The sequence below is a fragment of the Semicossyphus pulcher genome, unplaced genomic scaffold (genome assembly GCF_022749685.1).
Source record: "Semicossyphus pulcher isolate SPU_LCO1_2020_fin unplaced genomic scaffold, fSemPul1.0.p SCAF_1, whole genome shotgun sequence".
Lineage (NCBI taxonomy): Eukaryota > Metazoa > Chordata > Actinopteri > Labriformes > Labridae > Semicossyphus > Semicossyphus pulcher.
In genome coordinates, this window is record NW_027211603.1 from 13,761,906 (window position 1) to 13,776,841 (window position 14,936).

General features: G+C 44.5%; 1 protein-coding gene across 1 annotated transcript in view; it reads left to right on the top strand.

Annotated features, from left to right (window-relative positions):
- The window catches only part of ankrd11 (ankyrin repeat domain 11), a 103,589-nt gene extending 89,133 nt beyond the window's left edge, over window positions 1-14,456 (top strand). Inside the window, exons 6-14 of the mRNA XM_069657868.1 lie at window positions 569-769; window positions 881-1,023; window positions 1,316-1,463; window positions 1,586-6,041; window positions 6,135-8,853; window positions 9,020-9,118; window positions 9,495-9,638; window positions 9,747-9,839; window positions 9,948-14,456. Coding sequence (XP_069513969.1) covers window positions 569-769; window positions 881-1,023; window positions 1,316-1,463; window positions 1,586-6,041; window positions 6,135-8,853; window positions 9,020-9,118; window positions 9,495-9,638; window positions 9,747-9,839; window positions 9,948-10,133 — 8,189 coding nt within the window. The 3' untranslated portion in view covers window positions 10,134-14,456. The remainder of the gene's footprint in view (window positions 1-568; window positions 770-880; window positions 1,024-1,315; window positions 1,464-1,585; window positions 6,042-6,134; window positions 8,854-9,019; window positions 9,119-9,494; window positions 9,639-9,746; window positions 9,840-9,947) is intronic.
- Window positions 14,457-14,936: the final 480 nt, after the last annotated feature.

Here is a 14,936-nt window from a genome sequence, read left to right on the forward strand (position 1 = left end):
CAGCTTTGGTTTATTTGTTATCTGTAATCCTTTCTGTTGTTAGATTATTATTCATGACATTTACTTCCTCTATAAGTCCTCTCTAATGGTACGTTTGTTTTTGGTGGACAAAGCCTGGCTGTAAACGTAGTAGTTATCTAAAACAGCGGTTTTGATGCACTATTTCTTATTTTTTTGTTGACGTTTGAGATTTAGGAATGCGGTTGGTGAGGACCAAAGCAAAGCTACTTTTATTTATATATATATTCCTTTGTTGCATGCCTGAAGGAATACTCATAGATTAAGTGAGTGTGTTTCAAATATCATTTGGGACAATAGCAGTGCAAACTCAATAATGCAAATGTGATTAAGGCTTGAGTTTAATCTTGTAAATGTGATGAAATGAGCTCAAGTGAAGTAGGTCCAACCGCTCTGCTGTTGATTGTTGGAGTGAGAGTGCCCTCTTCTGGCTGTAAGCACTTGGTAGTAGTAGTAGTAGTAGACAAAATAGAAACACTGATATATCCTTCAAATGATACCAAAATTACACTCTTCTAGTGTTAAAGTGAATTGTCCATCTCACCCGCAGACACAACACCAAAGCATCAGTCGCAGTCCAGTCTGGGTCAGAAGGGAACGCCAAACTCTGCATCTAAAACCAAAGACAAAGTGAATAAACGGAACGAGAGAGGAGAGACTCGGCTGCACAGAGCAGCAATCCGTGGAGAGGTACGCCGCATAAAGGAGCTCATCAGCGAGGGAGCTGATGTGAATGTAAAAGACTTTGCAGGTGAGAAGCTCTTTGTACAGACTGTCATTTACTAGGCGCATGTGGAGATACACTGCATACTCATTCATATGATGCAACACCTTCTCACGCTGTTGTTCCTCTTATGTTTAGGCTGGACTGCATTGCATGAGGCGTGCAACAGGGGGTACTACGATGTGGCCAAGCAGCTGCTGGCAGCCGGAGCAGAGGTCAACACCAAGGGTCTGGACGACGACACCCCTCTTCATGATGCATCCAACAATGGACATTTCAAGGTAAAAAATAATGCAATCTCAGGAAAGGTAGCTCAAGTGTATTTTTCTTTAGGTGATTACTCTAAATGTTGTCATACATACCAAATAACCATGGAGCTAGTGGTGCATTATGTGTATGTTTATGTCATTTAAATAGAGACGAGCCTTGTTCCAGATTTAGTTTGATGGTATATAAAAAAGCTTAATTAAACAAAACCACAAAAACATCTCAACTCCGAACCACAGAAGATAACTTGGTTATATTACTTGTTAAAATGCAGTTTGTATAAATGAAATATTTTATTTGTTTCAGGTGGTGAAGCTACTTTTACGGTATGGAGGGGACCCACGGCAAAGCAACAGGAGAGGTGAAACGGCATTAAAGGTTGCCAGCTCTCCAACTATGCTGAATCTACTGCTGGGGAAAGGCACCTACACCTCGAGTGAAGAAAGTTCATCGGGTATGTCACATTGAACTTTGAGTTACATGTTTAAACCAAGTATTGCGAGTTCCTTGTGTAGATGGGTCTTTAAGTGATTAATTGAAATGTGTATTGATTGTGCCTCTGTTTGCTTCTCACAGAATCCTCAGAGGAGGAAGATGCCCCCTCGTTTGCCCCGTCCAGCTCTGTTGATGGCAATAACACAGACTCAGAGTTTGAGAAGGGCCTGAAGTCGAAAGGGAAAAACGCCGACCCTCCTAAGTCTGCTGTCACACCTGTCAAAGACGAATACGAATTTGATGAGGATGATGAGGAGGAACGCGTCCCTCCTGTGGACGACAAACACCTCTTGAAAAAAGACTTCCGAAAGGATCCGGTCAGCAAGGCCAACAGCTTCATCTCCATACCCAAGATGGAGGTCAAAACCTATTCCAAAAGCAACTCGCTCACACCAAAGAAAACTGTCAGGCGGATCATCTCTGACAGTAACAGTTCAGACGAGGATGATAGGACGTTGTGTTTCACGCCAGCGCCTACGCCACGGCAACAAGCCCAGCAAACAAATACCAAGACAAGAGACTCTGGCAGCATGAGCTCAAAACAACAGAAAGACAAAAGCAAAGTAAAAAAGAAGCGGAAGAAGGAGAGTAAAAACAATGTCAGTAAAGAAGTCAGGTTTGGCAAAGTCAATGACAAATTCTGTACATCTGACTCTGATTGTGGAGACATGGAGAGTGAGGATGATAAGGGCTCAAATAGTATAAAGGACTCTTCCGCAACGAGCCTGAAGGAATCCCCTGGCTTTAACGCATCCTCCTCCTTGTCACATGGCAACTTGAACTCTCAAAAACAAGTACCATCATTAGCAGAACAGCATCCAAAGCAGTGGAGGACAGATGGCTGGAAGACCGTGTCTTCTCCTACGTGGTCCGACGTCAGTTCTCTCTCAGATTCAGTAAGAACGAGACTATCCAGTGAGTCCGACTACTCCTCTGCTGACTCCAGTGTAGAGTCGATAAAACAAGTTAAAAGGAAAGCGCAGGACAACAAGAAGAAGAATAACAACGTGCACAGTAACACTGTCGACAAGAAAAATTCTGAACTCTACAAAAACTCCAATGCAGACAGTTCAATCTCCAAAACCGATATAGATGGCAAAGTGCTGAAAAAGCATAAAGTGAAGCACAAGCACAAAAATAAAGAAAAGGACAAAGCTCCTAGTCTAGTGCTTAATCAAGACATGAATGAGAAATTTGTCAAAAGCTATTCTTTTGATTTCGATGATTCAAGACAAAAGTCTCTTATTGTTGAGTCAGAATCAGCGGCTGAGAGCAAGGTCAAATTATCCAAACATGAAAAAGACCATTCGAAAAAGGAGGACAGGCTTTCGAAAAGCAAGTCTGAGGACAAGGAGTGGTCATCTGGAAAAGACGTGCACAGAACAGCAAAAGAGGAGAAAAATAAGAAAACAAAGGACTCCACCAAGGACAAGGCGAATAAGGAGGAGAGGGAGAAGCCTGTAAAATCGGACAAGGAAAGAAACGTCAAGGAGAAGGAGAAACCCAAGGAGGATAAACAAAAGGCTCACAAAGAGGAGAAAAAGAAAAAGTCCAAGGAGAAGTCATCCTCAAAGGCAGAGCGGAAAAGTGAGCAGAAAGAGGAAAAGCATCTAAAGGTGGACAAGGAGAAAAACACCAAGGAGGAGAAGGAGAAATGCAAAAAGGACAAAGCACAGAAGGAAGAGTCTGAGTATGAAGGCTATGACGTCAACAACCGTTTCCTCAACCTGGAGGACACGAAGCTGAGTGCCTCAGATGACCATCATGACAGATGGGGTTCCGAGATGTCCTCCGACTCCTCCCTCTATGGAGATGAGAGCTGGGAAGCTCCTGTCAAAGAGTACAAGGAATACAAAGCCAACAACGCTGTTAAACTGATTGTTGAGACTGTTAAGGAAGAGACGAGGAGAAAAGAAAACAAAGTCAAGGACAAGAAATCGGATCACAATGACAAAAGATCGGATAAAGAAGCCACATCGAAGAAGAAAGATAAAGACTCGTCTGAAAAGACGAATGAAAAGAAGAAAGACTGGTCAGAAAAACAAAAGCTAAACTCGAGTCACTCAGTAGAAAAAGAGAAGAAGCGGAAGGAGTCCACAGACGTAGTCAAAGACAAAAAAGACAAGGACTCTCTGGACATCAGTCGAGACCGGAAAGACTCTTATGATTTCATGAAGGAAAGAAAGGACATAAAAATCAAGCAGGAATCTATAAGAGATGAATATGGCAACGATACCTTCTTCAAAGACATTGATGCTGTCAGTAAATCGTGCGATATCAGAGAAAGAAACCACTCTGGAAAGGAGAAAGAAAAGAAGGGCGAGGGGCTGGAAAAGCGAGAAAAGACGAAAGCTGACAAGCACAAAGAGAAAACAAAAGACCGAGGAGCTGATCTGGAGAAGGATAAGAGCGAAAAAAGCTCCACAGAAAAACCTGTCAAGGAAAAGGACGCAGACCGGGGCACCAAAGACAAGAAGGAGGGAGCAAAAGACAAACACAAAGAGTCTCATGGTAAAGATAAAGATAGAAAGATGTCCTCAGAACAGACCAAGGACAAGAAAGAAAAGGCCACTCAAGATAAACATGCTGATAGGGAGAAGGATTTCTTGGAGGTAAAGAAGGAAGAAAGAAAACCTGAGAAAATCCGTGAGAAAACGTGGTACAAGATAGCCGACATATTCACTGATGAAAGTGACGATGATGAGGACAGCTACAATGGCGGTGTCGCACTGTCCGACTCCATCAGGAAAGATTCAACACCTGATCCGGATGAGCTCGATCACTTCCCTTCAGAAAAAGTCCGAAAATCTTCTGCAGAGGCTAAACACAACACAGAAAAGGTAAAAGACAAAGAACACAAAGAAAAGAAGAAGGAAAAGGCCACATTTGACACGGGCAAAGAGAGGAAGGGCTCCCTCGAGAAACACAACAAAGACAAGAAAGATTCTGTCGATGCGAAACATAAGGAGAGAAAAGACAGAATGTCAGTGGACTCCAACCAGGAGAAGAAAAACAAGCAGAAGCTGTTGGACAAACGGGACACCAGTGAGGAAAAGACGAAGAGCAAATATAAAGACAAGCTGGACCACTCCAAGGAAAGGAAACCTTCAAAAGGCAGTGGTGAGAATGAAAAGTCCCTGCTAGAAAAACTGGAGGAGGAAGCTATGAACGACTATAAGGATGACTCAAATGACAAGAACAGTGAAATCTCTTCGGATAGTTTCACAGACCGAGGTCACGAGCCAATCCTCACTTCTTACTACGACTCCATGAGCCTGACCGACGTGTCCGAGGACAGGAGAGACTCCCTGTCCATATCTACACCACAGGACAAGTTCAGAGAGAAGGAGAGGCATCGACACTCCTCGTCATCCTCGTCCAAGAAAAGCCACGACAAGGACAAAGAAAAGGTCAAGAAGGACAAAGGAGACAAACGCGACAAGACAGAGGAGATCAGAGAGTCCTACAGCCGCAGAGAGAGCCTTCCCTTTGAGAAAGAGCCCATGCCTCTCGAGGCAGACCCTTACACATTCCCATTCGGAGGTAAGGGAGACGGCGAAGACGACTTTGATAAAACATTGGAATTTGAAAAAGAGATGTCCAAAAAGGATAAAGACAAAACAACTGGTGTCATCAGTGACAGGACGAAGGACAAAAAGAAAAAGGAGAAACATAAGGAAAAAATTAAGGAGGAGAAGAATAAGTACATCGATGGCTTCGGGTCCTTTAAACACTCCAAAGAGGATGTCAAGTCGGGGTTGAAAGATAGTCCACAGGTCACTGTTCTGAAAGACAGATCAAAAGAAGACAGTCCTAAATTTGAAATGAAAAAGGAGAGAAATCGGGATGCATTGGACAAAGACAACAGATTGGACCACAGTAAATCTAAGGTTAAGGATGAAAGTGAAAAGCTCTCTCAGTCCAAAGAAACAGCGCGGAAAGATAACCGTCCACGTGAAAAACTGTTGGTGGATGGCGATTATCAAATGACAAGCTTTGGTCAGATGTTGAGTCTAAAAGACCAGGAGATTGAAGAGCGCCACAAGAGACATAAAGAAAGGATGAAGCAGATGGACAAGCTGAGACCTAAGTCCGGGGACCCTAAGCTCAAGGACAAAACCAAGTCCACAGAGGAAGTACGGAAAAACCGCAATGAGCTGTCGGCGAAGAAATCCAACAGTCTGGAGTCTGGTCTAAAGGAGAAGAAGCTGAAGGACGTGGGTCTCCCAGCCCAGATGATGTCGCCTAGCAGGAAGTTCCAGCCCACAGACAGTCAAAACTCAAAGGACTGGCTCGCTGGCCACCAAATGAAAGAGAACCTCCCGGCTTCTCCCAGGCCGGATCAGAACAGGCCAACTGGTGTCCCCACGCCTACATCTGTCATCTTCGGCCCCAGCTTTGAGGAAGTAATGCAGACTCCACGTACCCCATCGTGCAGTGCAGAGGACTACCCTGACATTATGTTGGATGGACTGGACTGTCAGAACTCATCAGCTATGACTATGTCAATGAATGCCTGCTCCCCATCCTTTGAAAGGTATTTAAATGGGCACACGTACTATTTTCAAGTGTTTCGAACTTTTCAATATGAACATTTTTCTAATTTCATGTCTTTCTGTTGTTCACCCAGCAGGTACTCTAACTCCCAGAGTTTCCAGGAGGGCACCTGTCCTACTCCTGCAAAGAACCTCCAGCTGGTTAGTCGTTCTGCATCGTCTGACGTCCGTAGACCTTTGGAGGAGGAGTTCAAGGCCGAGAGTGACAAGTTCCTTCGACAGCAGAGTGATCCAGCGACTGAATTTGATCCGACATCTTCCTCACAAACTCTAGAGGACAAATCAGCAGCAGTAGACAGGCTGGAGTGTCTGTCATCTCCCTATTTCTCCCCAATAAGAATGTTGTCACCACGTCTGGAGCCAGCCCATCACACTCCAGAAGTGGCCGCACCGACTCTTTCCGGCTCAGAAGGTAATGAACACCTTCCTGAAACTGTATATAACAGTTACTTGCCCAAACCATCTACACCGGTGCACAGGCCAGACCCCCAGGAGCCCTGTTTCGACATCGCTGCACCACCAACCCCAGCTCCTGCTGCGCTGCCACCTTTGGACATCGACGACATCTCTGAGCCTCACCACAGTGAGCCTAACCTGATCCTCTCAGACCTTCCCTCTGTCATGGAGGAACAGGAGCAGGAACAGGAACAGGAGCCGGAAGAGGAAGATGAAGAAGAAGAAGAGGAGGAGGATGAAGAAGAAGGTGACATGGGTGACATGGGTGACATGGGTGATTTGGATGAGACAGCTGAAGGGGACCACTGTGCAGTGGAGGAGCCCGAGCAAACGAGGGAAACATGTTCCTTTTCCCCTCAAGTGCAGGACCCTCTCAGGAAGAGCTGGCCTGCAGAGTCCCCAGACCACCAGGATCCAGAGGTCCACCAGGTCTCCCCAGCACACTCTGCACCCGCCCACGGAGAGAATTGTTATGATCACAGCATGGGCTGGAACCCTGAGATGGATATCAAATCTCCCCATAGGACTTATGGTGAGATAGAGGCTGCTGTATCCAAAATAACCAGTCCTTACTCGCATTCAGACAGCGACATGCACCTGTCAGGCCACCCCAACGTCACATCCCCTTATGCTACCTGGAACAGGTGGCACAAGGAGGACCCAGAGGACTTTGATGAGCAGAAGGAAGCTGTGGCTGACATCCCCTCTCCAGAGAGGCCTGATGCAGCTAGTGATGGGGAGCCCAACTATTTAAACACCTCATCATCCTCGAATAGGCTGGAGCACTTCTTCCAGGACTGTAACAAGCCGAGCATAGAGGAAAGTCATCAGATAGACCCTGAGTCAACATGTGAGGAGCCAGACAGCAGACAGACCACACACAGCTTCAGTACTACCACTGAGAGCCACATGACTCCAGCTGTGGGCCCTGAGCCCGTGGTACCCTGGGCAGACCCATTCTCTGCCGATGCTGATGAGCTGGATGACCTTGGGCCGTTCTCCTTGCCTGACCTTCCGCTGCCAGACAAGTCTGAAGAACCTGACTCTCGAGATCCAGAGCTCGCTGACCACAGCAAAGCTGTGACGACCCACATTAGACATACCATCACAGAAAGAGAAGACCCCGACATAATGGAGGTGGACTTGCCAATCCTGGCAAAGACCCCATGCCCTGCTGGAGACCTGGGGTTAGGGGAGCCCACTGGACAAGACTTGGTGGTGCCATCACCACATGCCAACTTCCAGCAAGAGTTTGATGCTGAGCCTCAGAGTGTGCCGGTCGACAGCTCTCTGTGTCTTACGCCGCAACAGGGCAGCATCTTGGAAAGAAAAGGACCTTACGGAGGACCTGATGAGTTGGATTCCAATTTGTTGTATTCGTCTGTGAAATCAGATGCCAGTCAGCAACATCACATACAGATCCAGTCCCTCACTGAGTCATTACCGTTACCTATGGATTCAGTGTCTGCTGTCAAGCCAGAGGTGAGACAGGAGGAGATGTCTGAACCTGTAGCAGAGTCCATGACTTGCAGTCCTCTTCCTCAGCTCCCAGTCACAGTCTCCCTCTCCACCACAGCGGAATTGCCAGACACTCAAGAGACTACAGCCAAGCTAACGCCGGTAACCCTGACAACTGTGTCCCCCACAGTAGACGTTCCCAAGAAGGTGGATGAGATTCCTCAAAGGATGACCCGCAATCGCGCCAGGAACAATCCCTCTGCTGCTGCTGTCCCTCCTACCTCCTGCATCATAACCTCTTCTGCTGCCGCCACCCCTGTGACCACCAGTCCGGCAGTGAGCATTAATCCCATACCTACGAGAACTCCAACACCCACCTCAGCCACTTCCCTATCTGCTCCAAAGAAAGAAAAAGAATCTGTGATTAGTGTGACCCCGGCTAATTCAACCCCAGCAGTGTCTGTACCTACGTCTGTAACAACATCTGCGTCAGTGGTCATCGGTAAGACGACAAAAGTTCGTCCCCTCCCCATAGACGATGAGGAATCTCAGACCCAGCACCCGCGGAAGAGGAAATTCCCACGGCAGCAGGTCCAGGTCCAGTTGGTAAACACGGCCATGCAGCAGACGAGAGAAATGATTCAACAGACTTTGGCTGTTGTAGTCAATGCGATCAAGCTGGACGATATTGAGCCCTACCACAGTGACCGATCCAACCCTTACTTTGAGTACCTGCAGATTAGGAAGAAGATCGAGGAAAAGAGGAAGATTCTGTGCTACATCACCCCACAGGCCCCGCAGTGCTACGCTGAATATGTGACCTACACCGGCTCCTACCTGCTGGATGGCAAACCTCTCAGCAAGCTTCACATACCTGTTGTAAGTTATGGTGCCTTCAAATTTTCTAGGATGCAAATGTGCAGAACAATTATAAAGTATGATTCTCGTAACATTTCTCATTTTGGATAGCATTTAAGAAATTTAAAATACAAGTCCTTGTCATTGTCAATGGGTATATAATACTCGTGTTGTGTTTGTCTATCAGATTGCCCCGCCTCCATCGCTGTCAGAACCTCTGAAGGAGCTCTTCAGACAACAGGAGGCAGTGAGAGGGAAGCTCAGGTTGCAGCACAGCATAGAACGGGTAAGGAATATGCTCTCTTATTCTCTATCCTTAATTCTCATTCTCTGTCCCTGCTTTAATACATACAGCTACACACATATGCACTTAGCGCTGTGAACACTTCTTTGAAGAAAGATCAAAGCCGGTTCTTAATAGAAATTCAAGTGAAATCTGAATACCCCCTACTCCTGGGCTGCACCTGACTGAATTGCAGACACCAATCTATTTCATCTCACTCGCTAATTAAGTGGAGACCATTTCGGTGAAACATGCGTGGCTGCTTTGTTGATCAAGACCCATTTCTATTAACCTAACCAGCCAGCCTTTTGGGTCAGGCTGATATTCAACTTTATATCTGATATTTAACTTTTTTTTCTCTTCTGCTTTCTGTTCACAGGAGAAGCTGATAGTTTCTTGCGAGCAGGAGGTTTTAAGGGTTCACTGCAGAGCAGCCAGGACCATAGCCAATCAGGCTGTGCCATTCAGTGCCTGCACCATGCTGTTGGACTCTGAAGTATACAATATGCCATCAGAGAGCCAGGTAGGAAATATATAAAGATAAAGTGTCAAATGATTATAACTGATTTTATCAGAGACAATTATTACTTAATCCGATACTTAATCTGCATCGTAACTTGTGTCTTCTCAGGGTGATGAGAACAAATCTGTAAGAGATCGCTTCAACGCTCGTCAGTTCATTTCCTGGATCCAGGATGTGGATGATAAATACGACCGCATGAAGGTAAAGATCGGCACTCTGCCTCTATCGTTACACCTTTTAGTTAAACGCACTGATACCGTTATCGTGTGTGTATACAAACTGATATATTCTTGGTTTCTCCTCCGTCAGACATGTCTCTTGATGCGGCAACAGCACGAGGCAGCTGCGCTCAACGCAGTGCAACGGATGGAGTGGCAGTTGAAGGTCCAGGAGCTGGACCCAGCAGGGCACAAGTCCCTTTGTGTCAACGAAGTGCCGTCCTTCTACGTGCCAATGGTCGATGTCAATGACGACTTTGTCCTTCTGCCTGCATGACACACCTGTGCTCACAGATAGAGAGCAAACTTCGTCTGAATAACTTCTTCTCTAAGAGACTTCGTCGAACAGAACGAATGGAAAGGGCTAGCAAGTTTAAAAGAGGACTTTTGACAGAAAAAATTATATTCTATAGAAAAAGAGTAAAGATGAAAAACTTGCTCTCGATTCCCTTCCGTGAAGAAGGAAACTTGTTTTTACTGGGGAAAAAGAAAAACACAACTTGCACTTTCATCCTCAAAGTTTTTACGCTTTTGTTTGATCAGAGTTTGAGAAGCAGAAAAAGTTTTTGCTTTGAGGCTCTGACATCGGGACAAAACTCCTCAGTGCTCAGTGTGGGGACAGAGATATATTTTCTGAGTTCGTTTTTTGGTCCCCGCTTCAAAAGACCCACCACCACGACCACTGGGAGGAGGTCTCAGAGAAGAGCTCTCCCAACAGCGTGGTGCCTGTCCTGAGGGAGGACTGAGGAGAAGCCTCCCCTGTTGACCCGGGGCTCCTGGTGGGCCAAGAGACCTAGTCCAGCGCTGACCCAGAGGAAGTCTTCGGAGTCGTGGTGCATCATGTGGATGTTCAACATGTATCTACAGCTGGGATGGACAGACCAGGAAGCCAGAACCAGCCGCTGATGAACCAGCCCTCGCTGTACACACTGCACCAGGCCACGCTAACAGCAGTGCAACAGAGCCTGCTGCAGGTTGGAGTACAGCAGAGGGTTAGCGATGTGTGTGCACGTCAGGGCCCAGCGTCTGAGAGGAAGAGACTGACGCTGCAGCCTCTCAGCCTGGCTGAACAGGAGAGTGCAGGCATGGATCTCTGAGGACAGACCGGAGTGTTCCTCAGCCTCCCTGCTCGCTCCAACAAAAACACATCGGACCGCCATGGACTGCAAAAACACCACAGGACAACCAGAAGAAACAAACATAACGAATGTTGAGATTCAAAGAGACTATTGAGAAATCGTGGTTCAGCAGGAGGAGAGAAATATTGTTTTTGTCTATTTCTTTACTTGGGCATTTCATTGTTTCTGAGGAAGTGACTTGAAACACTACAGAGCCAATATTAGTTTAATGGAAAAAAACAAAAAGAAAACTGAAAAAAAGTTGTATTCCGTAAATTATGTACAGTTTTTATATTCGTTAACCAATGTATTCTTGCTGCCTTCTAGATAATTTATTTTGCCACACATTACTGCACAGTTGTAAATAACCTATGTACTGTAATATCACTCAGTTAAGTGTAAAGAAAAAACATAAAAGAAATAAAAATTATCTTTTTATGTACAGTTCACTTTTGGGCAGCACTTTCCCCCCCTCATATCCATGGGCCAAAATGTGTACACGGTTCTGTCAGTATTTGAAAGACTCCAGTGCACAGTTGTATGATCCCATCTCTAGATCCAGTCCAGGGTGAGGACAGACAGCTCACCTGGACGCGGATCACAACTCACAAATAGCTGACAGAGAACACTTCTGGATTAAACCGGCCTCCCACAGGCCAACCACCATCTAGTCCCTCAGATGTAGCAGAATAGTTGTTGAGGATTTATTTAAAGAATAGACAGAGGATTATTATTCATTGCTTTACTACACAATTATATCTAAAAAAATTCGAACCAAGAAAATGCCTTTTTCAGTGAAAAAAAAATGTACTCATTGTTGGGCAAAGTCACATAGTTATATATGGGTGGGATGGAAGGTAGAGAGATGTCATTCACTAAACCATCATGTTAATGTAGAATGGTTTCCAATTGATTTTCCTTGTTTTTTAATTTCCTAAAATTGGACTGAAATCATTTCTAATCATCACAAAACATCATTGTCTAAAAAGCAACAGGACACGGGTCTTCAGCACTTCATTACACGTTTTGTTCTCCCAGCTTTTTTCTCTTTTAGTAGACTGAAGAGTTGAAACAGCCACTTGTTTCATTCCATTATGACTTTTAACCTTGCCCCGTCTGCCCCCTTGTTCAGTGTTGGAGAGCAGCTTATTTTCTAGGTGCTGTTCCAATTTTACTCACCAGATGGCGCCAGAGTGTCAGAAACCTCCAGAACCCTAACTGGCTTTGCATGAGACCTGTGGCCTTTGGCTTGAATGGGTGTTTTTTTTTTAATGTATTGAAATTTTATTACAGTCTATGGGGAGCTCATTTCCCTTCTATGATACCAGATCAGTGAAGTCAAAACTTAAACCTTTAGCTCCAGTCACATCCGTCTTTTAAATGTTTAATCTACAGGGGTTTGGCTAGTGTTGTCAGGGATTTTAAATGTTAGGTTACTTCCTCATATTACTCTGTTGTTTCGTCATGTTCTCACGTCAGGCCCAAGCAGACAGTTACGAGACTTAAACCTTCTCAGAATGAACCAAAAAGTGGACAGACACAAACGGTGGAGGGGAAAGACATAGCTCCATGCTGAATAGATCTGTTTTATTTTAAATTATCTTCAATTAAAACTCCCATCGAAATGTTGATTTGTGATGATTCTCTATTTTTTTAAGTGGGTCTTGGTCATTGAAAAGCTTTCCTGACCTACCACATAGGCTGCCTGTCTGTGTGCGAGAGCTGCTCATGTATCCTGATGGCAATATTATCTGAACTTTTAAGTTATTTACACACTGTCAGTCAGCATAGCTGTGTATGGTATGTCTAGTCAAGTGCAATGGTTGTTGCTATTACACTGTGCAGACAAGGTGGCTAGATGTATAGTTCTGGATATCTTTGAGAGATAATTACATCCTGATTGGTAAACATAAAAACACATTTGGATACAAATACCCAGAGGTTAGTTTTTACCCCCTGTTTGTCATGTTTTTATTATGTTGTTGGTTTCTTACACCGTTTGTTTGGGGAGGAGGATTTAAGGGTGTCTTTTGTTCACAGAATCCTTGTGTGTTTTTTAGCTCCGTGTATGTAGTTTTTGAATGTTGTTGTGTTTATCTTTAGGGGTTTTTTGTTTCCTGTATAGAGCATAAACACCAGTGGCATGTCAATCACGTTGCTTATCGAGCAGAATGTATACCGTTACTATGCCCTGACCGACCACACCCTCTCACTATTGTTTACAAAACATCATACAAGTGTGTGTTTTCCGTTTCATGGGTCACCCCTTTTTTTAACGGTTTAACCCCTGCCTTTGTTTTTACTTCTGTAATCAGTCGTTTATTTGAACCACAAAGGCTTGAAATGGTGATGGTTGACACAGCTTGACCGGCGATTTCTCCCCCCCCCCCCAGACTGCGGTACACCGCTGCACAGAGCAATAGATACACACACACACACGCCCACCCCGCGCTGATTCTCCAGTGTGATTTCAACAGCTAACTAAAGAGTGATTTCTGGTTTAAATTGAAGACAGACACACACATCAGTCCTCAGATGCACAGTAGAGCACTTGGCCCGTGGTGATACAGATGCTAGCCTGACACCACCTCAGTCAGCAACATATTACCTCTACTCTCCTCACATTCACTCATAATGTTTATGTTAGATTTGTTATTTGTTGTTTTTTTCTTACTGGACATAAATATACATAATTGCTATTTTTTCATTCTATAGAATCACGATTTCAAGCCTTTTTTTCTAGTTTTCGTTGGTTATTTGTTTATTTTTTAATTAAAACCCAGACTGTAGCTATTTCTTTGTTCCTTTTTTAGAGTGGAAAATGACTAATACAAAGCATGGAGAACTACTCTTTAAATGGTGAGAAATAACCTATTTATTATCTTTTTGTTTTTTTTCTGACACCTGTGGTATGTTTTTGAGTTGAAGTTGGTCTCCGCTGTGTAAATTTTCCTCCTTGTAATGCGTGAAAGAGACATACTGTACATAGCTCTGTAAATAAAACCTCCCAGGACGTTTTGCACCCTCCTCTTTGTACTAGTCTGAAAAATTGCGTAGAATGTGGGGTTCTAACAGCAACGAGCTGCGTGCGCTTGCTGCAGGTGATTATGATGTAACAATGTAACATTTTTTTATTTGTACAATGTAGTTTATTTGTGTACATATTGTTGGAGCAGCTACGAGGGGAGGGGGAGGGGGGGATATATGAGGGGGGGTCGTTGATGCTATTGTCAGTGCTGTAACAGAAATCCAGTACTTTCACCTCTAGCTGTTGTTGATTTCCTGCAGAAAAATAAAGACAAAAAAAGACATAAAAAAACAAAAACGCGAGAAACCGAAAATGAGGATGGATGGGAAAAAAAGACTAAAACTGAACAGTAAAAATTCTAAATTGTTATTTTCTACAGTTGCATGTACAGAGAGCGCGAGAACTGCTGTTGTTCCTCAGAGATTATGTTCGTTAATAAAATTTTGAAATATTACCTGCCGTCCTCGGGTTCTTGATTATGTGTTTGCATTGTCTGTATCCAATGTGAAAGCCAACATGTGTGCAGTCGCATCATGAAGTTGCCTCTTGTAAATCCAAAATATATCCACTCATAAGAAGAAATAGGTCACGTTTGAAAACAGACCTTTACATAACATTAGATCAATATAATGACCCCAAAAATCACTGTGGAGGTCTTGTGTAGTCTCGATGAGGTAACCCTGTTTGGTGTCTGAAATCTTTAGTGAGACACAAATATGTTTCACAATCAGGGTGTTGGAGATTCTCTCACAGTGCTGCCAGATCTGGTGCATGTGGTCATCTCATATCCTGGAAGAGTCCAGCCACTCAACCTCAATGTCCACCACCAACATCAATATGTTCACATCATAATTACCCATCATGCCACAATGAACAGCCCTCATATTTTCCTTTCTTAAAATCAAACATGTGGGGAGTCCTGGTACCGTGACAG